Source organism: Leopardus geoffroyi, chromosome B1 (assembly GCF_018350155.1).
Source record: "Leopardus geoffroyi isolate Oge1 chromosome B1, O.geoffroyi_Oge1_pat1.0, whole genome shotgun sequence".
In the NCBI taxonomy this organism is placed as follows: domain Eukaryota; kingdom Metazoa; phylum Chordata; class Mammalia; order Carnivora; family Felidae; genus Leopardus; species Leopardus geoffroyi.
The window spans coordinates 120,315,833-120,342,811 of record NC_059327.1 but is presented as its reverse complement, the minus strand read 5'-3'; the positions used below and the strand labels follow the sequence as shown (position 1 = coordinate 120,342,811).

General features: G+C 36.9%; 1 protein-coding gene across 1 annotated transcript in view; it reads left to right on the top strand.

Moving 5' to 3' along the window:
- The first annotated feature begins 1,548 nt into the window (after window positions 1-1,548).
- Window positions 1,549-26,979, top strand: part of BANK1 (B cell scaffold protein with ankyrin repeats 1) — a 311,973-nt gene continuing 286,542 nt past the window's right edge. Inside the window, exon 1 of the mRNA XM_045471780.1 lies at window positions 1,549-1,845. Within this exon, the coding sequence (XP_045327736.1) occupies window positions 1,776-1,845 (70 nt within the window). The 5' untranslated portion in view covers window positions 1,549-1,775. The remainder of the gene's footprint in view (window positions 1,846-26,979) is intronic.

Below are 26,979 nucleotides of genomic sequence, written 5' to 3'. Positions count from 1 at the left end.
AATAAAATTACATAGCTGGCAAAGACTTGAAGGTAATTATTTCCATTTCTTCATTTAACTATGATGGTACAAGGCTCAGAAATATTCAGAATTGTCCTCGTTGCCCAGATAGCAAGGTGGAGAGTCAAAATGGCAATGACAGCCTTCTCACTTCCAGTCCAGGGCTTTCCCCACACGAGGTTGCTCCATACAGAGGACATATACAATGTGCTGAGACTATCCTTATTAATAAACCTTTGTGTGCGTGGAGGGAGTGAGCATTGTGTATTTCTATGGAATAAACTGAAATGCCTTTGAAGATGTGGACACTTAATTGGGGAGCATAAGGTGTAATGCTTATGTCTCTTCCTTCCTCCTCAAAGTCATCGTTAAAGTATCTTTTGTGAAGAATGAATATATTTTTATATAAACACACACATACACATATATGTAAGATATGTATATAGAATACACACACACACACATACACACACACGCAAATGTATCAGTTAGGACCCTGTCTCCACAGTGGCTTGTTTAAAAAAGACTTACACATTAGTTAGAATTGAATTCTGAAACTATTTAGCAAGGGTTTGTATGTTCCCTGAAAACCAAACCCTCTGTCTTTATTGTACTGAGCTCTCTTAGTAAACAGGTACTTATAGAAGACTATACACTTAACTTGTCAATACGATAAATTAGATAGTCTCTTGTTATGTTAGTTCCAATAAAGAAAGTCAACTTAAAGTTAATAACGACATTAAAGGAACTACCAGAAAGTAGAGAAATGTACGTGACAGTTTTCAAAATTGCTGACATTTCACATATTTCTCTAAGTTTTCCTCATCGTGGTATAAACTACAAAAACTAATCGAGTTATGTGGGAAAAGTTAACATTTTGCATGCTTTGATATTTATGGTATTCCTAAAAAAGACTGTATGAGATAAATAGTGGCTACACAGCTCTCCCTTTTAGATTTCTTTTCTAAAAAAGAGGGAGAGGAACATTTAAACCATGAACTATTATCAAATCTTCAATTTGATCTTCAAAAATATTTTCAATTTCAAAAAGTAAATTACTAAGTTAGAGAACCTTGAGAGAAGAAGGGACATTTATATTAAGGATCTGGGCGAAGTCTGAGTATTTCTCAGTCTTCGAAGCAAGCGAACTTAAACCCTTACTTGGACAATCGATTTCAATCCACGTCTTATTTTTTACCAGTTCCGACTTGGAGCAGGAGAGGGAAATAAATTTTATACGGTTTTTAAAATCACTTTGCAATTTATGAATCTAGCCTACACAGTATGGGCAAAATGAAATATATAAAAAAATTCAACTGTATATCTGCATCTACATCTTTGTATCTTTATTTATATAACCAGATCCATATATCTGTATCTGTCGCTCCCCTTTCCCAGCAAGTGTCTACATCTGGTATCCCTATTTCTTCCCGCAAGTGGGGACAAAGTGGAAGACCTAGAATGGGACAAAAGCTGGTGTCACAGGTATCGCAGCTCTAAGATCTCCGGAGTGAACAGGCCCAGAGACTGTTAGGAGAAACGAGAGCAGCCTAAAAAGCAGGCAAGCGCAAGCCCCTGGGCAGTTTCACTTCCTCAGGGCGCCCTCGCAAGGCCTCGTGGTGACCCTGTGGCCTGAGCCCACGGGCTGCGTTTCCGGGCCCTGCGGCCAGACCCGCCCGCGGTGGGCTGACGAAGGGGCGCGTCTAGAGACGATCTCGCCGAGAATCTCGGGCAGCAGAGTCCTGTCCGCAGGCTGCCTGGCTTCAGCCGCCGCGATGCTGCCTGCAGCGTCGGGCCGGGCGGGCGGGAGCCGGGAGCGGGCCCCCGGCAGCCCAGCGCCCCCAGGTGGGTGTTCGCGCGTGCGGGCGGCGGGAGGGCGAGGCCGGCCGCGCGGCTCCAGGGCTCGGCGGAGACTGCGCGCGCACCCTTCGGCGATCATTGCGCTCGGGCTGCTGACGCCCGCGCGCGTCGGGAACCGGGGCACCGGAGCTGCCCCTTTCTTCCCGCCGCGTCTGCCGCTCGGCTGGCGACCGGGCTCCAACTGTAATGGGGGGGGGGGGCGGGGGGAGTATGGACTCTGGAGGGGTGGTCTGGCCGGGATGAAGTGGGAGCGCCTCTCGTTCGTCCCGTCAAAGTCCGCAACTTCGGAGTGCCTGGAACTTTCCAGAGCGCGTGGGACAGGGCCCTCTAGTTTCTCCAGGCACCTTGGAATGGGTTTTAAAGTTAAAAGTTAAGCGCGTGTTTTAAAGTTCTGCGTCATCCTAAAAATTGTGTCAACTTTTTTTTTTTTTTTTTTTTTTTTTTTTTTTTTGTTGTTGTTGCAAAACCGCTTGTCCGGTTTACCTGCCCAGCCTTTCAGAATCCAACCCGGTAAATTTCTGGGATGGACTGGGATCCGTTTAGCGGACGGGTTACTCTGGGTAGAGACCCCTCACTCCGCAGATTTTGCTACCTTGGTCAAAGGAGAAGCAGTCAATGTGGTTGAATACATAAATGGATGTTAAGGCAGTTGTACTCAGTTCTTTTGGGGTGTTTTAAATGGATTTGTGAACTAATGGTTATAAAGTGTCCAGTTTTGAAATTAAAAAAAAAAAAAAAAAAGCCTTCACTTGGGTATTAAGATTACTGGAGTTGTTCACAGTGAGAAATACAAGAAAATCTGAAAATACTAATTAGCCGAATAGAATTCTTCATAGCTTCCTAGCATTTTTAAAGGTCATGCTGCTTCTCTTGGATAGTGTGCATGTTTGACAAATACATTTAAAAAGACTGCGTGTCTTAAAATGGGAAGCGTGTTTGTGACGATTTAAATGAGAAGAAAAAAATTAGAGCCCACGATATCTTGATGTGCTAACATTTATGATTTCAGCTTAACAATTTAGTTAAATAGAATGGGCTACGATTTGTTCAAACTTCATGATTGAACGGTTTAGCCAGAAAATGACTTTTATTCCCCTCGATAGTCAGGTAATACTTTGAGGGACTTGCTATTGTGAATAATGCTAGAGTGATGCGACCCAGTATTTACTTCTGATTATTCCTGTGCCTCCTGTGTGATTTCCCCCATCTCCTTTGCTCCTTCCCAATGTGGTATTTATCACTTGCTTCATTTACCTCCTTTGGCCAAGGTAATTACATTTTTTTCTTATAAGGAGCTGACTTTTGGTATTAACCCATGCCTATTCCTAGGCATGAGTTGTCTTCTATGAGTAGTTCTGATTAATTCTTCTCATATATGGAGAGCTTTTTTGTGTGTCCTTTCTGTCTGCTTTGGACAAATGTTACCACGGCATGGTAGATTTTAGCTTAATGTGGCACGTTGTGGTGAAATTAGTTCACTGCTTCATTTTAGAGAAGAGAAAGCTGAGACCCAAGTAGTGATTTTCCCATGGCCACATAACTAATTATTATTTGAAGATCATCTATTCATCACTTCGCCAACAACCTTTTATCCCCCTACAAAAGTTGTGTAGTTATATGAGTATAAAATGGTAAACACTGTGAGTATCCAACTTGTCTTTTAATGGAAGCAGGAAAGATATGATACCCAGTACTAAAACAATGTAAAAATATGCATAGTGGATGAAAATTCCATTTAGAAATGTATTTTTCTGGTTTATGTTTAACTAGATACTGGCCACCAATGTCCAAATGAGAAATTCTTTCTTTGCTTTATTCCAAACCTAGTGATTTTAGAAACAAATTTAACTACTACCTTCAATAAGGACTGTTTATTTTTTAAAGCACAGACTGTTACCCACCCCGTAGTTTTTGTGTATTTTTTATTAATATTATTTGATGCCTTTTATGAAGGGAGTTAAATAAATAATTAGCTTAAAAACAAATCATCTGGGGCGCCTCTGTCAGTAAAGTGTCTGACTTCGGCTCAGGTCATGATCTCAAGGCTCCTGGGTTTGAGCCCCATTGGGCTCTATGCTGACAGCCCGGAGCCTGGAGTGTGCTTTGGATTCTGTGTCTCCCTGGGTTGCCTCCCCTCCCCTGTGCACTTGTGCTCTCTCTCCCCCCCCCCTTTCTCAAAAATAAACAGTAAAAATTTTTTTAAAAACCCAGAAGGCATCTACCGTGATTCACCATGTGCTCGATGCTTATGTATAACTTGTGAGAGACACGGTTTGTCTGGGTCTCTCTCTCTGTCATGAAGTTCTTGAAGATTTGAAGCTTTTTATTCTGTCTTCAGTCTTCTTCTTTTTTTTTTTTTTTAATTTTTTTTTTTTCAACGTTTATTTATTTTTGGGACAGAGAGAGACAGAGCATGAACGGGGGAGGGGCAGAGAGAGAGGGAGACACAGAATCAGAAACAGGCTCCAGGCTCTGAGCCATCAGCCCAGAGCCCGACGCGGGGCTCGAACCCATGGACCGCGAGATCGTGACGTGGCTGAAGTCGGACGCTCAACCGACTGCGCCACTCAGGCGCCCTGTCTTCAGTCTTCTAACATAGCAAATAACCTTGACTTCTCCTTCCAAGAAAATACCTTGGTTCTTGTTCTGGCAACTGGTAAAACTTGCCTTCTTCAGACCAGCTGGAAATGTTCAGATAAAGTTGCTTTTGCTGAGATTTTAAAAGAGAGGTAGCTCTCTTAGGGCGTTTTCATTTTAACGGGAATAATTCTGTAATATCTAATGCTTAGGGTTCCAGACTTAAACAGCAGTGTATGTGGTGTGTACTTGGAGAATCAGGGGGAACTTTTTCACCACATCTATCTGCACACATTGTAGGTGATCATGCCCTACTTTTGAAGGCCTATGGACTCAGATTGCCTCACATCAGTCCAGCTTTATTGATTATTTGCTGTTCAATCTTAGACATATAACTAAATCTGTTATTACCTCAGTTTATCCATTTAAAAAGCAAAAGTGGAGACAATAATAATCCTTATTCAAAAGAGTCTTTTTGAGGATTAGAAGAGAAAATACATGTGAAGTGATTTTCAGGGTGCCAGAGCAAATAGTAATTGCTTAGTACATGTTAGCTATTATTTTAATTCTTAGGTCATTGGTCAATAGTGTAATATTTACATATAAAAGATAGAGTTTTTTTTGAGAAAACAAACTCTCTGTTTTTGGAGAAAATAAAATAAAATTGGGGGAAAACTTGAATGAAGCCATCAAGTTCCCACATGAAACAAATTAGGGCATATGGCTTCCTGTAGAAAGATAGTGCTATATCCTTGGGGAAGTATTGTGGGAAATAGTTGTGAGAGGAGAAAAAAAACCCACAATGAGAAGAACTAAGGATAGAGTGATTAAAAGGGCATTAGACTAGGGCATTTACAGGAAAGGATAAAATGGGAATGATTAAGACAAATTGAGAGCATGTTTTATTTACCCATATCACAGTACCAGTTATGATCTAGTTAAAAAATATAAATATATGTGGAAAAGTAAGCATCAAACTGAAAATTATGGGATCATTCATTGAATTATAAGAAGATGGAGAATCTACCCAAATATTTACTGTTTGGTTAAAAAAAAAATCCAATGTAAAGAATATCATTCCTGCCAAATATAAGTCACACATTTTAAGAATTTAAATAGCTGTTACCGGATTACCTAAGTTACAGTTGCTATTTTATTACTTTATATATTATGTAATATCATACAGTAATTTTAGAGACAGCTATGAAATAAGAATAGGAAGGGCAAACATTCCAGAAGTTATTATTTAAAAATAAGCTGTTATATGGCCTTGTAATTCTTTCCTATTCTAAATATAAAGAATAGTATCCAAGTTTCACTGCAGACATTGAAATAGTCCGAGTGGTAAAAATACCAAATATTATATGGAATTATACCCCCTTTGTATTTATTTTTCACTCGGATAAAAAGAATGATTTTTTTTAGACATTTACCACTGAATATAAATGTCTTTGTTGTTTTCAAGTGCTCCTCACTGAAATAATCCAGAAAGACCACTTCCCTTTATAATCCTAAGAAGTGATTTATCAATGCCTTACGTATGGTCTTTTACAAGATTTCCTTTGTATCCAATTAATTAAAATAAGTTATGTTTTATCATACTTTGTCATCTTTTCCTTTCTTTTAAGCTCTTCTGCTTTTCTGTATTAGTAATTCCCATGCTTCATTTTTTATGTGTTCTGCTTTATAAAGAAGACATACTAAAAAAGTACACGAATAGGTTCTGACTTGGAATTTCATTTGCCATGTGCCTCATTTTGGGGTTATGATCCATGCTGAAGACTAAGCATCATCCTTTGATTAGGATCAATATTTTCACTCATTTTTTTTTTTTTTTTTGTTCTAATATAGCCATAGAAAGGATCATGCCTAACTGTCAGAAAAATAACATAGTGTCAAGACCACTTGAAGTTTTGGCCTTCTTTTTTTTTTTTTTTTTTTAAATTTTTTTTTTTTTTTCAACGTTTATTTATTTTTGGGACAGAGAGAGACAGAGCATGAACGGGGGAGGGGCAGAGAGAGAGAGAGACACAGAATCGGAAACAGGCTCCAGGCTCTGAGCCATCAGCCCAGAGCCCGACGCGGGGCTCGAACTCACGGACACGGACCGCGAGATCGTGACCTGGCTGAAGTCGGACGCTTAACCGACTGCGCCACCCAGGCGCCCCTTGGCCTTCTTTTAATAGCTGCCACTAATTGTGTTACTACTTTGAATTCATATGATATGGATATCACATTACCTTGATAAGTGAGAGCATCAAATTAGCACCTACTTTGAACAAGAAGTTATATGGTTCAGTATAATTATATGAAAATATTTAATAATTCATTGTGTTATTTCATTTCCTACAAGAACTTGTCTAAACTATTAAAGTTGTAACTTCCAAGTCATCATATCTTTTTAGGAAGAGTTTAGAGAGCAGAGAAATACATCAAAGATGTGGGAAAGAAACATACCACATCAAAGTGGTATGATTCTGTAAAATCATGTCACTAGAATGACAACTTGTAGAGTATTTCTTGTGACTGTGCAAAATCCCTAAGGTTTACACATTTTCCTCATTGGTTGATCACATTTTATTTGGATTTAATAGACTGATTAAAAGTTTCAGGAGACAACTGCATTTTTAGTACAATTAGTGAACTACTGCATCACTAATGAGAAAGTCAGTGAGATAAAATTGAGGCAAAATTCTACCTTTATTTCAGTTAATGAGATAATTTCCTTAATTCTCTCATCACTTGTCAATAAAAGTTTAAAACTTTCACTACTCCAGGCACTTATCTATAGACTGAGAACCATCCTTTATCATGTCCTATCCATCCATGCTTGTGTTAAATGGGTAAAACCGTGGGTCATTCAGATTCCTGGAAATAGTCACTTGGGTCAAGTATAGGCATTTAAGAGGCAGCTTGCTGCCTTTGCTTACTGGATGTGTGTTGTCTGCTTTTACAGATTTGTTGGACTCAACAAAGCCTTTCTTTCCTTTCAAACAAGAGCTAATAAGACTGTTGTCAGTGGAAGGGGGAAGGATAATGTTTAATGACACACAATAGAGGATGACAGCCAGTTGACTCTTGTCCGCGATGGATCATTAGCAAGATGAATGGAAAGAATTAAGGAGGACTGAAAGAGGGAGTAGTCTTAGTTTCCGACTTTCCATTTCCAGGCCACCTGCACTTGTTTTTCTGATCTGGTCTCCATAAGATGACTGTGGTATCTTTACACTCACATTCTTTTTAGGTAAGGTAGTTTGAATGACTTTCTCTTTTTTTGGAGGAAAAAAATACATGTGGGGCTAGAATACCTGTATTTCTCAAATACTGTCTCTTCTGTTTCCATAAGCTTCTTCCCTTTTAGAGAGTTACTGTTAAGATGATGTCTATTCTGCATCTTTCATCGCAAGTTAAACAATCTGTGAATTAGGTCTTTTATGCACTGAGAATAGGATGCCTTCTAAGTCTAGTGGTTCTCCTGATAAGAATATTTGGAGTTATCTCACTTGATTACTGAAATTGAAGAAAATCCATGCAGTTATTTTTGTCCCTAAACTTAAAGTCCCTAGAGTTGGTGAGGAAATAATTCACTCAAAGGTTAATATTCTAAGAGTTAAGCACTATTAAGAAGTTTAGAATTTTGAATTATATAGTTATAAAATTGTATTAATCATAAAATTACAATAGTGTTTTTTAATAGTTTTAATAGGATGTTTTTACTTCCTTAAAAATTGATAGCATATTACTTCTAGCAGATTTTAAAAATGTATTTAAATCAAGGCCTACAGAGAGAATGCTTATGACATTTAATCTTAGTCAAGGAGAAAGAGGAGGTATAAAAGTAGCATAATTTACTAGCTAGTATCGCAGTCCCTCTGGGGGATTAAGTTTTTCAAACTTAAAGCCAGCTGAGAAATCAGCATTTATTAGATGAACCATACTCTTCCCAGTAAACTGAAATACAGTTGATGCTTAAGCAACAGGAATTTGAACTGTAAGGGTCCACTTGTACATGTTTTTTGTTTTTTAATAAATACAGTGTAATACTGTAAGTGTATTTTCTCTTCTGCATGATTTTGTTGATATTTTCTTGTCTCTAGCTTATTTTATTGTAAGAATATAGTATATAATACATATACCATATAAAATCTGTGTTAATAGACTGTTTATGCTATTGAAAAGGCCTCCAGTCAATAGTAGGCTATTGGTAGTTAAGTTTTGGGGGAATCACAAGTTTTAGGAGGATTTTTGACTACATAAGGGGTTGATGCCTCTAACCCCCACATTGTTCAAGTGTCATCTATTCCGTTTTTGCCATACCACAAAGTCTCATGTATCCTGGAATCTGCATTCTGAATTGTCTATTCTGTTCCACTCATGTATTTGTTTATTTCCAAGCCAATATCTGCTAAGGAAAGTTCTCCTGAGGGATCTTCATTTGATTTTATTTTTTAATTTTTTTTAATGTTTAATTTTGAAAGAACGAGATAGAGAGACAGATCATGAGTGGGGGAGGGGCAGAGAGAGAGGGAGACACAGAATCCGAAGCAGGCTCCAGGCTCTGAGCTGTCAGCACAGAGCCCAACACGGGGCTCAAACTCATGAACTGTGACATCATGACCTGAGCCAAAGTTGGACATTTAACCTACTGAGCCACCCAGGTGCCCCCTGAGGGATCTTCTTTTCCATAATTTTCTTATTTAAGAAATCCCATAAATTTCTTATTTATTATTAGTTTTTTATTACTTATGTTAAGAGATTATTTTATCTACTTCTCCCCCTTCCATGAAACAATTGGAATATTGTGTAACACTTGATTTGGAGACATTTAATGAAAGCAATCTAGCCATTTTAGGCAGAAAGGACTTTGATATAGGAAATTAGCTTTTACATATTTGGTGTAAAGGATTTGGGAGCGAACTCTAGTCTGGACCACCAGGAATAATTTTCCTAACTAGGCTATGGGAACCAGTTTTCATAAGTGGCCAGGGGCATCTGCTATTTTATAACCATCAGGAAGCTGGGGAATCAGGAAGAATGAGCTATTGGCACCTGAAAGAGACTGGTGCCAGGATCCCAAGAATTTCTGGCTCATGAGCCATCTCCTATTTGCTGGATCTGCACCAATAAAAATAGATGCCTTTCATTGCTTTGGAATTGTATTATATTTATATACTTATTTGGGGAGAATCAACTTTAAGTGCTATTAAATCTTCTATTGGATTAATTTGAGTAGAAAATTTTGTGTATAAAAGGTCCTAGGTTTCAGAAGAAATATATAGTAACTTGGTTTATTTAAACCACATGACGAAGTTGGAAACTTTCCACTCACTCATGTTATAACCACATGAAAGTTGAACTTTCCTGTTGTGGTTCTATGAGTAAATGTAACAAGAGTTTGCTTTCTATATTTAAAATGTCTTTCCAGGTAAATGAATTTTCTCACAAAATTTATTCTTTGAATCATTAATTGTGACCTTTGCATTAATATTATAGGAAGGAAAATATCTAATGTTTTTTTAGTTTTAAATTTTTTTTTTTCAACGTTTATTTATTTTTGGGACAGAGAGAGACAGAGCATGAACGGGGGAGGGGCAGAGAGAGAGGGAGACACAGAATCGGAAACAGGCTCCAGGCTCCGAGCCATCAGCCCAGAGCCCGACGCGGGGCTCGAACTCACGGACCGCGAGATCGTGACCTGGCTGAAGTCGGACGCTTAACCGACTGCGCCACCCAGGCGTCCCTAGTTTTAAACAGTATAAGATGTTACAATGAAAAAAAAGCATGCACAACCTTTTTAAAGGAATTTTGTTAATGTTTTATTTATTTTTGACAGATAGACAAGAGTGTGAACGGCAGAGGGGCAGTGAGAAAGGGAAACACAGAATCCAAAGCAGGCTCCAGGCTCTGAGCTGTCAGTACAGAGCCAGACTGGGGGCTTGAACTCACGAACACGAGATCATGACCTGAGCTGAAGTAGGAAGCTTAACTGACTGAGCCACCCAGGTGCCCCTTAAAAGAAATTTAAGATAGATCTTTGAATATACATATAGAATTGCAGTTTAAAATATATCAAGATTTTTATTGTATTATAGAGCAGTCACCTATTCTCCTAATCTCTCACCTGTTTTCCTATACATTTTTCCAATTTAACACCGTAAATATATTTTAAAGATAACTAAATATGTCAATGTTTGTGGATTGATTCTCTATATCAATATCTGTAACTATTCATATCAACTCAAATATGGAAACTGTCACTTATTGTGTGATTTTAAACAAATTACTCATCTAAAATCCAATTTCTTGGGGAACCTGAGTGGCTGGCTCAGTCAGTTAAGCTGTGGACTCTTGATTGCAGCTCATGTCATGATCTTATGGTTTGTGAGATCGAACCCCACTTAGAGCTCCACGCTGAGAGTGCACAGAGCTTGCTTCTGATTCTCTCTCCCTCTCTGCCTGCTCCTCCCCCACTCATGCTTACTCTCTCTCCAAATAAATAAATTAAAAAAATTCTAAAATCCAATTTATTTATATCTGAGATAAGAAACATATCTATTTTTGATATAATTGAATGTAGTTCTGTATGAAAAATGCCTGGAGCATTTATAGCAGGCGCTTAGCAAACGGCAGATATTAATACCTTCAGTATTCAAATTTCACTTTTATTAGATGGAATGTGTTTACATGATTCCTTGTCTGTATTTCTGGTGTCACATCTGAATCTCAAGATTGAGAGCTTCATGTAAATGTCCTTTTTTGTTCTCCTGTTCAACCTTTCTAATTGTTCTATTAAACACAATAATATCTCAAACATGTTTCTCTGGTTATTCTCTACAGATTGAACTGGATGAAACCTATGGTCTGCCAGGAAAACAAATTATGTGATTTTATATGTGAAATTGTGTTTTGTCTTCAGGGAAACTAGTTAATGGGTAAAGAACAGTTTTCTCCCATTTTGAGAATTCAGTTTTTAAAATAATTAATGTTTATTTATTTTTGAGAGTGAGAGAAAGAGAGAGAGAGAGAGAGAGAGAGACAAAGCGCAAGCAAGGGAGGGGCAGAGAGAGAGGGAGACACAGAATCTGAAGCAGGCTCTAGGCTCCGAGCTGTCAACACAGAGCCTGATGTGGAGCTCGAACTCACGAACCACGAGATCATGACCTGAGCCAAAGTTGGGCGCTTAACCGATTGAGCCGCCCAGGCGCCCCAAGAATTTTACATCATATTCTTTTAAGATAAAAATGTGATTAATTTTCATTTCTTTATTCTTGAAGATTTAGCCTACAACTATAAAGTATATTATCATACATCCTCTCTGCCCCTCCCTGCAAAGAAGAAAACCAACACACACACAAAAACTGGATAATAGCAGATTCAAAGTCTCTTAGCTTTTGGGATGAAGGCATTTCTAATATCATACAGGTAAAAATAACAGTTGATTTAGTTATATAGGTAAAGATTTAGTGATATCTTCAGAATTGCTTGAATTATGTCTAAGCAGTTTACTCCTAATAGAGTATAAATCTATATAACGTCTCACTTAGATCTTTCAGGGTCAGAAGAATAATAGGAAGGTTCTCCTAAGCAAATTTCGGGTTGAGAGTAACCTATGGGTAATTAGAAAGCAGGTGTAATTATAGAAAGAAAGGGAGAGCTTTTCTATTTCGTTTGTGAGGACCAGTCTGCTGTGAAGTTAGCTATTAACACATATTTCATTCCTGCTTCTGCTTAGGAGAATATAGAAGATTCATTAAAAAGTATGTTCATATTTCATTTTATTACGTTAAAATATTTTATTGCTTTATGACTCCTTAGAACGATTTTCTCAACTGGTACAAATAAAAGCCTAGGCTCCTCATTCTTTAGGTAATTCTGTTACAAGACCTCTCTGTACTCATGATGAAAAGAGGAAAGAACATTTGGTAATACTTGCAGCATAGTAGGTGCTCTGTGATTGATAATTGTCATGCCTGTTGCTAGGTGAAAATGGTGGGCCACGTGGGAGATTATGAAGGGTGGTTCATAATTTCTCTTACCTGATGGCCAATACCTGGAAAACCTGAGCTCATGCTTCCAGGGCTTTCTTTTTTTAGTACTGTGCTGTTCAGTCTGTATTGTGTACCATATGTGTTCCTTGGAGAAAGTGTTCTGTGAAATAAGTTTTAATGTGCATACTGGGACATTCCATACTGGTCTGATAAATTTCTGCAACTATGTATCTTCAGTTTTCTCTAATCCAATATTTCACGAACATATTTAACCATGGAATGCATTGTCATCTGAACACTGGTAGAGAAAGAGGGTTTTTTGCACCACGTTTTCATCCCTGTTAAATGGCAAGTAGCTCTTGAGAGGATGGTTCTTTTCAAGCCCGAGATCGGTAACACTGCTTTTTGTGCGATTTCCTCAGCTCTTGGGCCTGGCCATCTTTTGAATGAGAGGGAGGTGGGCGTATAATAAGAATAGAAACAGAGGAAGGTATACAGTAGGGAAAATGGCATTGACAGGTTGAGTAAGACACACACAATATGCCTATTTCTTTAATTCCCTTATGATTAATTCTAACTATTCAAATGAGAGATTTGATTGTGAGATGTGTTAGAGAAAATAGGAATAAAATCAGAAGGGGATTATCTGTTGGGGAAAGTAAAGTAGGAATGAAATGAAACTGGGAACATGTGTAAGGCATTCTAAATATAAGAATATTTTGGACTGTGTGTGTTCACGCAGTTGGTATTTCAATAACATGTGTGCATCTCAACTGATTTTGCAGGTATTTTCATTTGTCAGACTATGTAAACCTGCCACTGTGTGAATAATCATGTAAGCTATGTAAGTGACCTCACATTGTTCAAAAATCGGCCTATTATTCATCAGAACATTCCAAAAATAATATCAATTTGACTACTTGGACGTAACCAGATTGTTTCCATGTTAGAAATGTGTGTCAATGAAACACACGTTTGAAGCAAGCATATAGGTTATTAGAAGTCACCCAAATAAATTATTGCTGAAATATTTTCCTAATGGAAAAAACAGTAACTGATACAAACGCAAATAATTTAAACTGACAATTTTAATCTTGGAGACTGGCTAACAGTTCATGTAAGCAACACTGCTATGACAGTGACTTTTATTATTCTGATAGACCGGATGCTCTTGAAAGGAAGGCGTAGCCTCTGGCATCCATTCAGCAGAGGTAAGCGCAGCATTAAGAGATGTTTACTGATTAGCTAGTAGCACAGGAGTGACAGTAAAGTAGCCAGTTAAATTTATGAAAAAAGGAGAAATGAAGTCGTTGTCACTTCTGAATGCCCTATTGCTGGGGTGTAAATCTAGCCTCAGATAATAACAACCCTGGCTTTGGCTTTCTTTTTCAAATTGGTTTGCAGAAGAGCTTTCTTTGATTATGACAAAAAGTATTAAAAATTCACAAAACCTGTCACACAAAGATAATTTAGGGCATTTTCCAATATTAAATTATCTTTTAATCTGATAACAAGTAGTTTAGTTATTTTTACTAAAATGTCTATAACCTTTTAATATAACTTAGCGTATTAAAAAATCTTCTGGGGCAAATAGAAAAACTATGATTAGGGTAGGAAAAAACACAGTGTATATACTTCTACTTTTTATTTTTCTATTTTACTTTTCTATTTTACTTTTAACAGTTTTACTTGTTCAGCTTTCTAGTGTTAATATATTTACTATTTGTGTATGCACTTTAAAGTTACATTTGCTTGGCTATTTGGTGACCTGTCATTTATAAATATTTCAATTTTGCTCTCTCTTCATATAAATTATTGCACAATGTTTAAAAACAAAAGGAGAATCCACAGTGATTTTTTGGATAAAGAATAGATCATTATCCATACAAGACTATTATTAATCTAAAGATAGACTAAACAGTTTTTAATAATATAGGAAATATTTTTCCGTTGCACTGGATTTGAAGCCAAAAAAGCACATGATCACCTAATGGCTCTGTCACTAATGAACGCTGTGATTGCTGTGATGCCCAGGAGACATTATGTATATTGATGATCATATTAATTATTTATGAGAATGATTGGCTCATAATAATAGTTCAATTAGTATCTATTATTTTAAGAGAATAACACTGCAGAAATTAAAATTGCTTTCTCTTGGGGCACCTGGGTGGCTCAGTCAGTTAAGTGTTCAACTTAGGCTCAGGTCATGATCTCACAGTTCGTGAGTTCGAGCCCCATGCGGGGCTCTGTGCTGACAGCTCAGAACCTGGAGCCTGCTTTGGATTCTGTGTCTCCCACTCTCTCTGCCCCTCCCCCACTCACACTCCTGCTCTCTCTCTCTCTCTCCCAAAAATAAATAAACATTAAAAAAAATTAAAATTGCTTTCTCTGGGCATTTAGGATTGAGGATATTCGTCAAGAAAGAGTGGACTAATGCCTTCATTATCTTATGCCAGATTAATTATCCTTCATCATTCACTCTTCAAACATGTATTCCTGATCTGTGCTAGGCTCAAGAAATACATAAAAAGGTAGCTCCAGCCTTCAGGGACTGTATTTAAGTGAAATAGGTATGGAAAAGCTGAATGGCACTATTTCTTTTTATCTTCACTCTAAGTCAACATCAGATGACTCAGAAACCTTCAGCCTTCTGAGATCTCAATAATTTAATCATGAGAACTAGTTAGCAGGATGAGCTACAGCTAAGAGTGTTTACTGTGGCTATTGGGGGTGATTCCTGATGCGTAACTTCTGTTCCAGAAAGTCACTACTCATTTCAGAATGCAGTCATGAGTACAGTCCCTTGGGACAGAGTTTTGCAAATTTCAGTCATTCTCACAAAACCTTCCTCAAATTTTTGGCTACAGTACTCTGTTGTTTAAGAAAAAAAAAATTCTTTAAACTAACTTTTTTTTTTTCAGCTTACATATGTTTTAAAGGAACATTTATATCGGTACCATAAATGAAAAAATCATTACCCTTTGCCATAAAGAGAAGGTGACCATACAAATAAACAGACTGAAAGTAAAGTAGTCTTGAAACAATTTTAAGTAAGGGCAGGCTCTAGACACACAGGTCAACCTCTATTTGATAGTATTGGAGTTCATGAAGTTACAAGAGCTCCAATCTGAGACACTGTCCTTGACCGAGTCAGGATTAAAGAAGTATTCTAAAGGGAAGGACTTCCTCGCTCCATGATTCCCTGATACTATGTCTCTGGGAATTGGGATCCCACCCACTGGCAAATGCTGTCCTCCAAAGACCAATTTCAACTTAAAAAAAGTGTTGAAATGAAGTTTTAATCAGCACTTACAGGTGTCAGGAATGACGATAAATCCTCTATATAGTTTATCTCATTTAATTCTCACAATAACTGATTTTGTAGCTGCTATTATCTGTATATTTCATGGGGGAAATCTAAGCTCAGAGAGGTTAATTATTTGCTTGAAGCTGGCTGAATTTGGATTCCAAGACAGCCTGACTCCAAAGCCTGGCTTACTAGCCACTCTATAACTCTCTGAAATGAACTCATTTTATTCTCACACAACTGCATGTGTACACCCATTTTAGAAAAGCATCCTCCCATGTGGACATTTCCATTTTTATAGTCGAGTGAAGTAAGCATGTATATAGAAAGCCATTTTGGTAGAAAATAAGCAACTAATGTTACCATTAGTAGGTCAACATGGAAACATTTTTTGCAAGGGATAAAATAGACACAACTGTTTCTAACTAACAGTTGTAAACACTTAGAAAGTTTTGCTGCTCTCAAGGTCCTTGGAGGTGAGTGAAATAATAGGAAGTAAAATATCTACAACATAATGCTAGAAAAACAGTCTTTAACGAAGGCCATTAGGATATTTAAAATCATCAAGGCTATAATACAGATGTGATTAAAATATATTGAAAATGCCTGCCATAAAGAGTACTCTAAAGATGCAAGGCTAATGATTTGCATCTGCCTAATGCTTTGCATCCTCAAAGGAATTTTCAACCCCCTCCTAATTGACTCTTAGAAAATTCTTCTAATGTATCATTTACTTTGACTGAACGAGAAATCTAAACAATGATCTTTTAAACTATTTAATCAGTGATATCCTGCAAATATTCTGTGAGGAGAGGCAGAAGGTATACTTGTACATATATCTGTTTTACTTCAGAAGATTTTAAGAAAGGGAGAAAAGAACTAGAGCTGAAAGTAGTATTCTGTTGTTTGGTAGATGGAATAAAGCCTCCCCAAAGGTGTCTACATCCTAATCCCTGGAGCTCTGAATATGCTAAATTACATGGAAAACAGAAATTAAGGTTGTAGATGGAAATAAGATTGTTAACAGTTTACTTTGAGATGGGGAGATTATCATGGATTATCCAGGGAGCCCAGTGTAATCCCAAAGACCCTTATAAGTGAAAGAGAGAGGTTGCAGGAGGGTGGGTGCAGGGGGGGGGTATCAGACACGTGACAACATGAGAAGGACTCAGCCCAATTTTGCTGGCTTGAACATGGAGGAATGGGGCCATTAACCAGGAGCTGTGGATGGCTTCTCGGGACTGGAAAATGCTAGTAAGTGGATTCAAGGCCTTCAGAGGAACAAATTCCTTCCGATGTCTTGATTTTGGCCTCGTGAGACCAGTTTCAGACTTCTAACCTTTTCTACTGTCAGATAATTAATTTGTGTTGCTTTATGCCACTAAGTTTGTGGTAATTTTATACAGCAGCAACAGGAAATGAATGCAGATTTTTAAACACATGTGGACACCACAAGGACAAAGAGTAGCATGAATACCACAGTTAGGGCTGTATCCATCAGACGTTCATACACCATCAGTCTAGATAAAACCCTGGATATAACCATGAGGAAGTAAGCTTTGATAAAGTCTAAAGAGCATATCAATATTACCCTTAGGTTGTCATCCTTGGCAAGATTTATACTTATTCATTGTTGAAACATCTCTCTGGAATTCGCTGTTGTTTCTACAGTGAAATACAAAAGAAAGTCCCGTTATCTTTTGTTCACATTGGTGTTTTTACCAGTTTAATAATCCTTATCATTAATGCTACTGGCTGCTGCTGCTATTACAGTTCTTACTAGGACAGAGATGTGAGCTTCCGCAAGGTATTGACTTTCTCAGTGCCTCAGGCACCGTAAGTGCAAAATGGGATAAGAAGAGCACTTGTTCATGGGGTGGTTATGAGGTTAAAAGAAGTTGATTCTCATGAAACACCGGAACAGCCATCGGCACATTTTAGGTACTAGCTACATTTAGGTAGCCTTTGTTAGAATGACCATCATCATTGTCATACTCACCGCTACACTTATCAATGACTGCTGAATGCCAGGATGTAGTCTGACATACAGGCTTCAGATTTTGTCTCTCGGAATTACGGATCAGTATCTTGATTTTTTCACGTTAAGAAACTGAAACTTGGGGCGCCTGGGTGGCGCAGTCGGTTAAGCGTCCGACTTCAGCCAGGTCACGATCTTGCGGTCCGTGAGTTCGAGCCCCGCGTCGGGCTCTGGGCTGATGGCTCAGAGCCTGGAGCCTGTTTCCGATTCTGTGTCTCCCTCTCTCTCTCTGCCCCTCCCCCGTTCATGCTCTGTCTCTCTCTGTCCCAAAAATAAATAAATGTTGAAAAAAAAATTAAAAAAAAAAAAAAAAAAAGAAACTGAAACAGCTTAACCATGCTGAGGAGTGAAAACTGTTGTGAAATATTTGGCTAAACGTCTTCTGGGCTTTGTGCAAGATGCCATACATATCTGCCTCCATTACATCTGTCCCGACCCCTCAAAGGGCAAAAGTGCTCTGAGAGACAACTGATTTAGATGTGCACTCCTTACAAAAGGTCACTAATATTATATTATGATCCCACTTAGTTTAACATCTGAACATGAACCAGTTCTAATCCTGGTAGGGAATTATTTTGAGACTGTTTTCTCCTAATGATAAAAAGTTTGTTGGAGCCAGGCTGGTTAGCCATGCATAGAACCATATGGGATAATTTTTAAGGATATTTTCTTATAAATGTAATATATGTGCATTATAAAACATTGAAAAATAGAGAATAGGGATAAAATTATAATATACCAGTTTTCCCCTCAAAGATAAGTGTTGATAATATACATCTTGAATCATTTGAGTGTGTGTGTGCATACATAAAAAAGCTCACATTGTTTATATGGTTTTGTAATATTCAGTGTGATTTGCACATTCATTCATGATACATTTTCAATTCTTTATGTCAAAAGAGACATTTTGTAGAATTTAAATCTTTTAAATTTGTAAACCATTCACTTCTGCATTTTGTGAGACCGAAAGATTTATTGATACTTTATTTCCAAGATAATACTTTTACAGTAACCCTAGGATAAATAAAGATTCTTCAACTACAGATCTTAATGCAATATTATAATAAACTACCTTGTGCTAAGGTAATTTCTAAAAATCTATTTCTTTTTTTTTAATATGTAAGTTCCTTCAAGGGCAGGAATTGTGCTTCATAATCTTTATATCTCTTAAAGTCTGAACAGTAGTTTTGGATAATGAACATTAAATGGTTATTTAGTAAATATATGAAAATATATAAATGATTAGGGAATTGATATTGAGGTATTTTTGTCATCATTATGATACTTTTGGATGATTATGGTAAATTCTCCTGCTAAATTTCAGAATGCTTGATCTGAAAATCCAAGCAATGAATGAGACTGTAAAAGGTTAGAATGGTTTAAATAGGTGGTGGGGATTAAGGAGCTCACTCCTGGTAATACACAGCAGGTGATGTATGGAATTGCTGAATCACTTGAAACTAATATATATAACACTGCATGTTAACTAACTTGAATTAAAATATTTAAAAAAAGAAATTAAAGCAAAGGTAATGTTAGAGCAGTGAAGATCTGGATAAAGAAGGTTAGGGATGATTATCTGTTAAATCTGATTAATCTGGAAGTATCAATAATTTCCAGTGAATGAGCTGGTATTCTTCGTCTCTGTGTTTTTAAATCTGTTGCTGATTTTCAACTTTCCTGCAGTTGTAAACTACATTAAAATATAAGAATTCCTCAAGTTCAAGCTGCAAGATTTTTAATTACTAATAGTATCTTATCTTCACACACTCAGAAAAAATATATAGGGGAAAATTCATTATTTGGATAGCTCTTCTCTCCACTGTGTTTAAATGTAAGTAATTAAGCCATCTGACTCAATAAATAAAATGGATTACTAAAGTTAAGAATAAATTTAAAACATTTATTTTAATATATTCTTGATAGCTCTATCTTTAAAACTTTATATGGTGTAAAGCTTCTCCTTATACATTTTAATAGGAGAGAAGAAATATAGAAAATGTAAAAAATTCTTTCTGGTTCTTCATATTCTAAAATCATATTTCTTTGTCTGAAACTTTACATTTTTAAAGAATTCATGCATAGATTTTATTATACATTTCCAAATGTCAAATATTAATGAAAATAGCCCTATCAGGAATTCCCTGTGCTTCGTTATTTTAGTTCAGAATAGAGTTCAGTATTTAATCTGGTGCAAAATATCAGCCATGGGTAAAGTAACTGAACATTAATTTTTGTAACTTTGGCTTTTGTAACCAGATTAGTGCCTGACTTCTGGGCTGTTAACTTTCCTAATACGGCACCTAGACTATGGTAATTAATAATAATAAAACAATTTTTATAAACGTTAGCGTGAAATGGAATACTTTTAAAATTGCCTTTATTTAACCACATGTGGCTTAAATCCCCTGCCCCAAATCACAGTTTATATTACTTTATTTAGTTTTGGATGAACATCATAAACGCAATATTCACTTTAGAATTACAACCTAAATTTTAGATATATAATTTCAAATATTGTGTTCTTTGTCTGGAAACAGAGAATTTGGCCTTCATAAACAAATCATATTGGTGAAATAAGGCAGACTTTGAGCAAGTTAGAGACTTTAGTGAATTGAATATAAATATGCATTCATTCTTTAACAAACAACATAAGCCCTTTGGATTTTTTTCCTCATTAAGAAAGACTAAAATCCTGCATTTTTATACATCAGCAAAATTTTAGAGATAATAACTGTAACTGTAGTCATCAAATATAGTACTAGAAGTACTATCTGTATAAAAAAAGACTACAGTTATTCTCAAACTTGAGTGGACCTAAGAATTACTGGGATGCTTTGGATACTTTGTTACAAGGTGGATAGTTCTTTGGGCTGCGCCCCAATCCCAATTCTGATTCTATCAAGCTCCCAAAGTGGTTCTGATACAAGTAAGCCCTTGACCACATTATGAGAAGAGAATGGAGTCACAACAGGGCAGTATAGCTCTTATCACATGCTTAACATGGTGGAGGACGTTTCTCGAGGTGCCCAGGGTTTTGATCCTTTGCTACTGTGTGAGCTCTACCCAGAAGTCATGTTTACCAAGAGTATAGGCCTCAGGAGGCCTTGGGTTGCTTCTGAGAGTGGTAAGAGACACACTTTGCTAGGTCTGCTATTTCCCTTTTAGTCAAAAATGGCTACAGAGGATGCAAACATCAGGAAGGGGTGGGGTTTTACATGCTTGCTGGTGTTACTTTCAACAAATGCTGGTGTTACTTTCAACAGGAGAAAACTCTCCTGTTTTTTTAATTTGGTATCAACATATTCCTATTATATAGCCACTTTACAAGCCCCACAGTAGGCTGGCTGTGAGATAAACTTCCCACGGAGGGTTTTGCTAAAGGTATGTTCTGACTCAGTTATATTCTCATATTATGACATCGTATGTAATTCTGCACCTAACAAAACTGTTGAAAAACATTAGTGTCTAAATAATAATCGAATATTAGCCTATGTAATGAGAATGCAAGATTTCCTTATAATTCGAGGGCATGGAGTATATTTGTCATGCCCTTGATTTATATATTTTAGTAATAGAGACTACACAGCATTCATTTGCACAGTTGGATCTCCCCTAAAGTCCATGAAAAGAATTCATGAAGAAAAACTATTTGGTCATTGTTCTCTAGCCATGATTAGCTGTACCTTTCCCACCCCCCCCCCCATCATCTTGTGTTTTGGAAAAAAGAGGTAGAAATGGGAAGTGAGATAGAGCAAAGAAACAAGGGAATATCAAAACAATTTTCTCTAGCTTAGAACTAGGACAGCAAAATTAGATTTGCCAATGTACCTAAAGTTAATTCTCTTTTTAATCTGATCAACAGATCATATGCTCTTATCCACTGGGGACGTCAAGGAAGGGACTGCAGTTTAATTCATTTTTTCAAGAATATTACCTGTACTATGGTTTGATACCCAAGCCAGAGTTGGGAGTCAATGTGAATTTAAGCCCAGCTCTGTGCCTTACTCTTGGTGTGATGTTGGGCAAGTCTCTCAAACATTCTAGCTTATGTTTTAAGTGTAAAATATTGTTTTTGACTTCAATTCAGCTAAAAAACTATTCTTAAAACTGTAACACTATGAATAAAAACATATGTACCGTAAAATTAATGCGAATGCCCTTTGTATATTATTAGTATTGAATGGAATTTCAGTTCCTTTGATATATGTCACATTTATAATTAAGTGTTAAGCCACTTTCCAGTAAAGAAAATTCAGAGACTTGTATTAGGGATGGTGGTGGGGATGGAACAAAAAATATCCCTCTTCAGTCCTTAAGTTGTTAAATAATCAAGAAATAAAAGAATAAGGCAGAGGGGAAATCAGATATTGCCTTTATTATTCCTGGAGTTGGCACTGGCTAATGTGGTGTGTATCTGTGAGTTTATAACATGAGATTTCAGAATTAGACAGAGTTACCCACCAAACACAGAAGACCTTGGACCATAGACCAAGAGCTATCAAGAGCACATGCCCTTATATGCTACAGAAACTAAACAAAACCACGATAAGTAAGAACTGGGATACTAATTGCAAGCTTATCCTGAATCCTGGTCTTCACTAGTGTTTCCTGGTCACGTAAAGAAGATTCAACTTTTAGATTAGAGATTTACTGAAATTATTAGTGGCTAATTTAGATTTGTATCATATTCTGTCTTCGTACATTTTTAGTGTTAGGTAATATGGGCATATCATTATCAATAGAGTTTAAGTATGTTATAAATAGCTGAGTTACTCTCTTAGGGAGTTACCACTCTGGACATATTTTTTTTTCAAGTTTTACTAATTTCTTAGCAGATTTATCTTTTATAGTCATAGATATTGAGGTACGAACTAAAGTGAAATTAATTTTTAGTGTACTTTTCTGTGTAATTGACAACCCATGTATTTATGTAAATTTAGTTCTAGTGACAATTCCTCAAGGATATCTCTGGTTTGTGTCTTCAATATCTCTACCTTTACTGCCCTAAGTTTGTTTAATTATATGCCTTTCTTTGAAATGAACTTTGAATGTTTGTGGAAAGTGCTTTGCCACAGGGCAAGATACTTCCAAGATGAATTTTCTTACAACCATATACAAACTGGTATAACCTTGAACCTATTGTGACTCTAACAAATACTCAGCAAGCATTTGTTGATTACCATTGTGGCGTTCGTGATACCTGTCGTTACATTGTCCAGTTATACTTGTTATACTGCTCCAATTACTTAGAAAAAAAACTAGGAAACATGAATTCAGATACATCTTTTCTTCATGTAAATCACAAAGAATATAAGGGTATCATTGCGTGGAAGAAAGTAACTTGTAGGCTCATGTTTTCCAGATAATGTTTTAAGTTTTTTATTTAATTCCAATATTGTGAGCATACAGTGTTACATTAGTTTCAAGTGTACAATGTAGTGATTCAACAATTCTGTACATTACTCAGTGCCCATCATGACAGGTGCACTCCTTAACACCCATCACCTATTTAACCCATCCCTCCCCACCTCTCCTCTAGTACCCTAGAGTTTGTTCTCTATAGTTAAGATTCTGTTCCTTTGTTTGCCTCTCTCTCTTTTTTTTTTTACTTTCCCTTTGCTCATTTGTTTTGTTTCTCAATTTCACCTATGAGTGTGAGTGAAATCATATGGTATTTGTCTTTCTCTGACTGACTTATTTCACTTAGCATTAAGCCCTCTAGCTCCATCCATGATGTTGCATATGACAAGATTTCATTCTTTTTTATGGCTGAATATTATTCCATTGCGTGTATATACCCCATCTTCTTTATCCATTCATCAGTCAATGGACATTTGAGCTACTTCCATAATATGGCTGTTGTGAATAATGCTGCAATAAACATAGGGGTGCATGTATCCCTTTGAATTTGTGTTATTATATTTTTGGGGGTAAATACCCTGGATCATGGGTTCTGTTTTCAACTTTTGAGGAACATCATGTTTTCGAAATGGCTCCATCTGTTTGCATTCCCACCAGTAGTGCACAGGGGTTACTTTCTCTTCACGTCCTCACCAGCACTTGTTGTTTCTTGTGCCTTTGATTTTCTCTATTCTGGCAGATGTGAGTTGATCTCTCACTGTAGTTTTGATTTGCATTTCCCTGATCATTTCATGTGTCTGTTGGCCCTCTGTATGTCTTCTTAATGTTTTCTTAATTAGTAACCTCATTTGTATATTTTAAGTCTGAAATGAGCATATTCTTTTCCACTCTTTCTTCTTTTACTAGAAGTAGATTATAGATCAGGTCTTTTCTTCAAAGCAAAGTAGACATTTGAGAGATATAACCCAAAGTTTTGTTAACTGGGAGAATTTCCTTTCATTGTTCTCCTTCAGGAACAACTATAAATGGGCTATAATGGAGCAACCATTCACTCTGGACTGTTGACAGTATATTTTCAGACCCACTCAAACAGTGTGGTCATGCTTCTTTTTTTCTATTGACAGGTTAAATAATTCCCCATGAGGCTATAGGTATGTATGGAGGGAAAGATGGTAAAACATTGGGATCTGGTGTCATGGAAGTTTTAGCCACATGCTCATTGAACTTATCCCATACATACCTACATGGGTCTGGTTGTGTATTTATTATTTAGGTTTCCCAGTTGAATATGGTTACTCACAACCAAATTTGTAATTTGGTGGGTCATATATCACCCAGTTTATGAATGACCAGTTAGGCTTCATAAACACTTAGTGTCCCATAGGCAGACCTTAATCTCTTTCTGGGCCCATTTATAACTCACAAGTTAATTTTCCAATAGAAAAGGATCATTGGAAGAATAAAGCATAGTCTTTCTGCAAAACCTTCGGGGTATGAATTATGGATTTTTTATTGAGAGTTATCAGAAGTACAAGATAGTATTATTATAAAGCCCAAATGACAGGGAAGTTTGCACTGCAGCCTGGCCTTGTAGCAGAACTCATTCTTATTGTGGCCCCACTCAAAACTGATATCCTTATTGGTTGCCTGGTAAATGGTCAGGATGCTGGCCTAGGTACATATGCTTCATTCAGAATGCAAAAAGGCCCATTCAGTGGTGATTCAGCAACTTATTTTTAAACAAATAAGGGTATTCTGATATTCCTTAAACCATTGGATGTGTAGAAAGTTTGCCAGTGTTACAGGACAATGGACTTCAACATGGTTTAGCACTCACTCTGTTACATATGTGTCGTATTAAAGCTTCTAGGGCATTTTCTCTTTCTTTATGAGTCAACTTAATTAGAATCATGGCATCAATTATACATTACGTATGTATTATGATATACCGTAAGGTATATCTGTAGATTTTATTATTACAGAGAGCATAGCCTTGGAGTAAGTCAATGACAGGTGCTCCTGCCCCTGTCAGATGAATGCAAACTGCTTATTATCTTTATTGATTGCCATTATAAGGAAAGTATTTACCAGGTCAATATCTATAAGCTGGCTGATTTGCTCCAGTAAAGGTATCATGTGTAGAATAGCAATTGATATCAACACCTAATTATGTTTATGAAAATCTGCAGTTATTTTGTACTGGCAAACTGATGAGTTAAATGAAGATGTGAAGATATAACTACTATTACATCTTTCACATCTTTCTAGGTGGCACCAGTCTTTACAGTTATCCCAGGAACATAGTATTTGTTTTAGTTTATGATTTTGGTAGTGGGTGGTGGATAGATGGAGTTGAAAAATTCTAGGGACTTATTTATGTATTTCTTATCCTACATTCCTTCATTCTCTGTAAGGATTCTGCCATTTGCTATCTGTATGTATTGCCACTATACATTCTTGGCTTAAAAAATGCCCACAGGGTATCTCTATGGGCCCACTGGAACTATTATTAAATATACGTAAGGCAAGATGTCATTTGTCATTACACCTGACTTTCCTAAGTTCCCATTCTTACCAGGATGCCATGCTGACATTCTGGGTCTTCAAGGAATTTGTGTCAATAGAGATCAGTAACTAATGAGCACTGGGAGATATGGGTATTTCTTTTATCCCAGTACTCATGGCTGGAGTTCTCTGGGGAAATGCCTGGAGGAAGATTCATTGTATACATGTTTAGCAGCATAAAAGAATCCTTTCTCAAAGGGACATGGCCTTCCTTCAGTCAAAGTGCTCTGAGTCTGTAAACCAGAGAGAAGACTCTGAATCTCCACTCTTGCAACACAAGTCATTTTCTGCACCCAAATCTAGAGTTGTTTTGATTATAAAGGTAAAATTAAAGCTCCATAGGCTATACATATATTTCATTCACAAGGACCTTTGGATCAATTAGTTACCACAACAGATCCCTGCAATGAAAAATATGCTGATTACATTGCCTCTAATGATTAAATGATGCCATCCATTTGGTACCAATATGGACTTCATTATTCTTCACTGACATAAAAAAGTTTAATTCAAAGGTCCAATTGTTATAATTTCCAGGCTATACAGGAGAGATATCATGATTGAATTTCTTAATGTTTAGTGAGGAGAATATTAGAATAGAGCAGTGGTCAGCAAACTAGAGCCAATAGGCAAAATGCCTATTTGTGAACAGGTTGTTAGCTGAGAATACTTTTTATACTCTTATTTTTTTAAGTTTATTTATTTATTTAGAGAGAGAGCACGCAGGGAAGGAGTGGAGAGAGAGAGAGAGAGAGGGAGAGAGAGAGAACCCCAAGCAGGCTCTGTGCTGTCAGCAGAGAGCCTGATGTGAGGCTTGATCTTAGGAACTGTGAGATCAAGATCTGAACTGAAACCAAGAGTCGGATGCTTTAACTGACTGAACCACCCAGGCACCCCTAGTTTTTATACCTTAAAGGGTTATAAAAAAAAAAAAACAGAAAGAAAAGGAGGTGGAGCAGGAGGGTAGAGAGAGAAAGAAAAAGAAGATATCCTATGTGGCCCTCAAAGCCTAAGGTATTTATTATCTAGCTGTTTACAGAAAAGGTCTGCCTCCTGACTCCTTTTCTCCATCATAGAAGGCAAGTTCTGACAATCTAGTCACATTGACTCCATAGTCATGGAGTCTAAGCTTTAAGTATCTATTCTAACAGGCTTTTAATGCCACCCCAAGCACTTGAAATAGCACATTAAATTCTGAATCCTGTATGAATACAACCATATTGATGAATTCAGTCAGATTCAGTCTTTTTTTTTGTTGTTGCTCTTGGTCTAGTAAC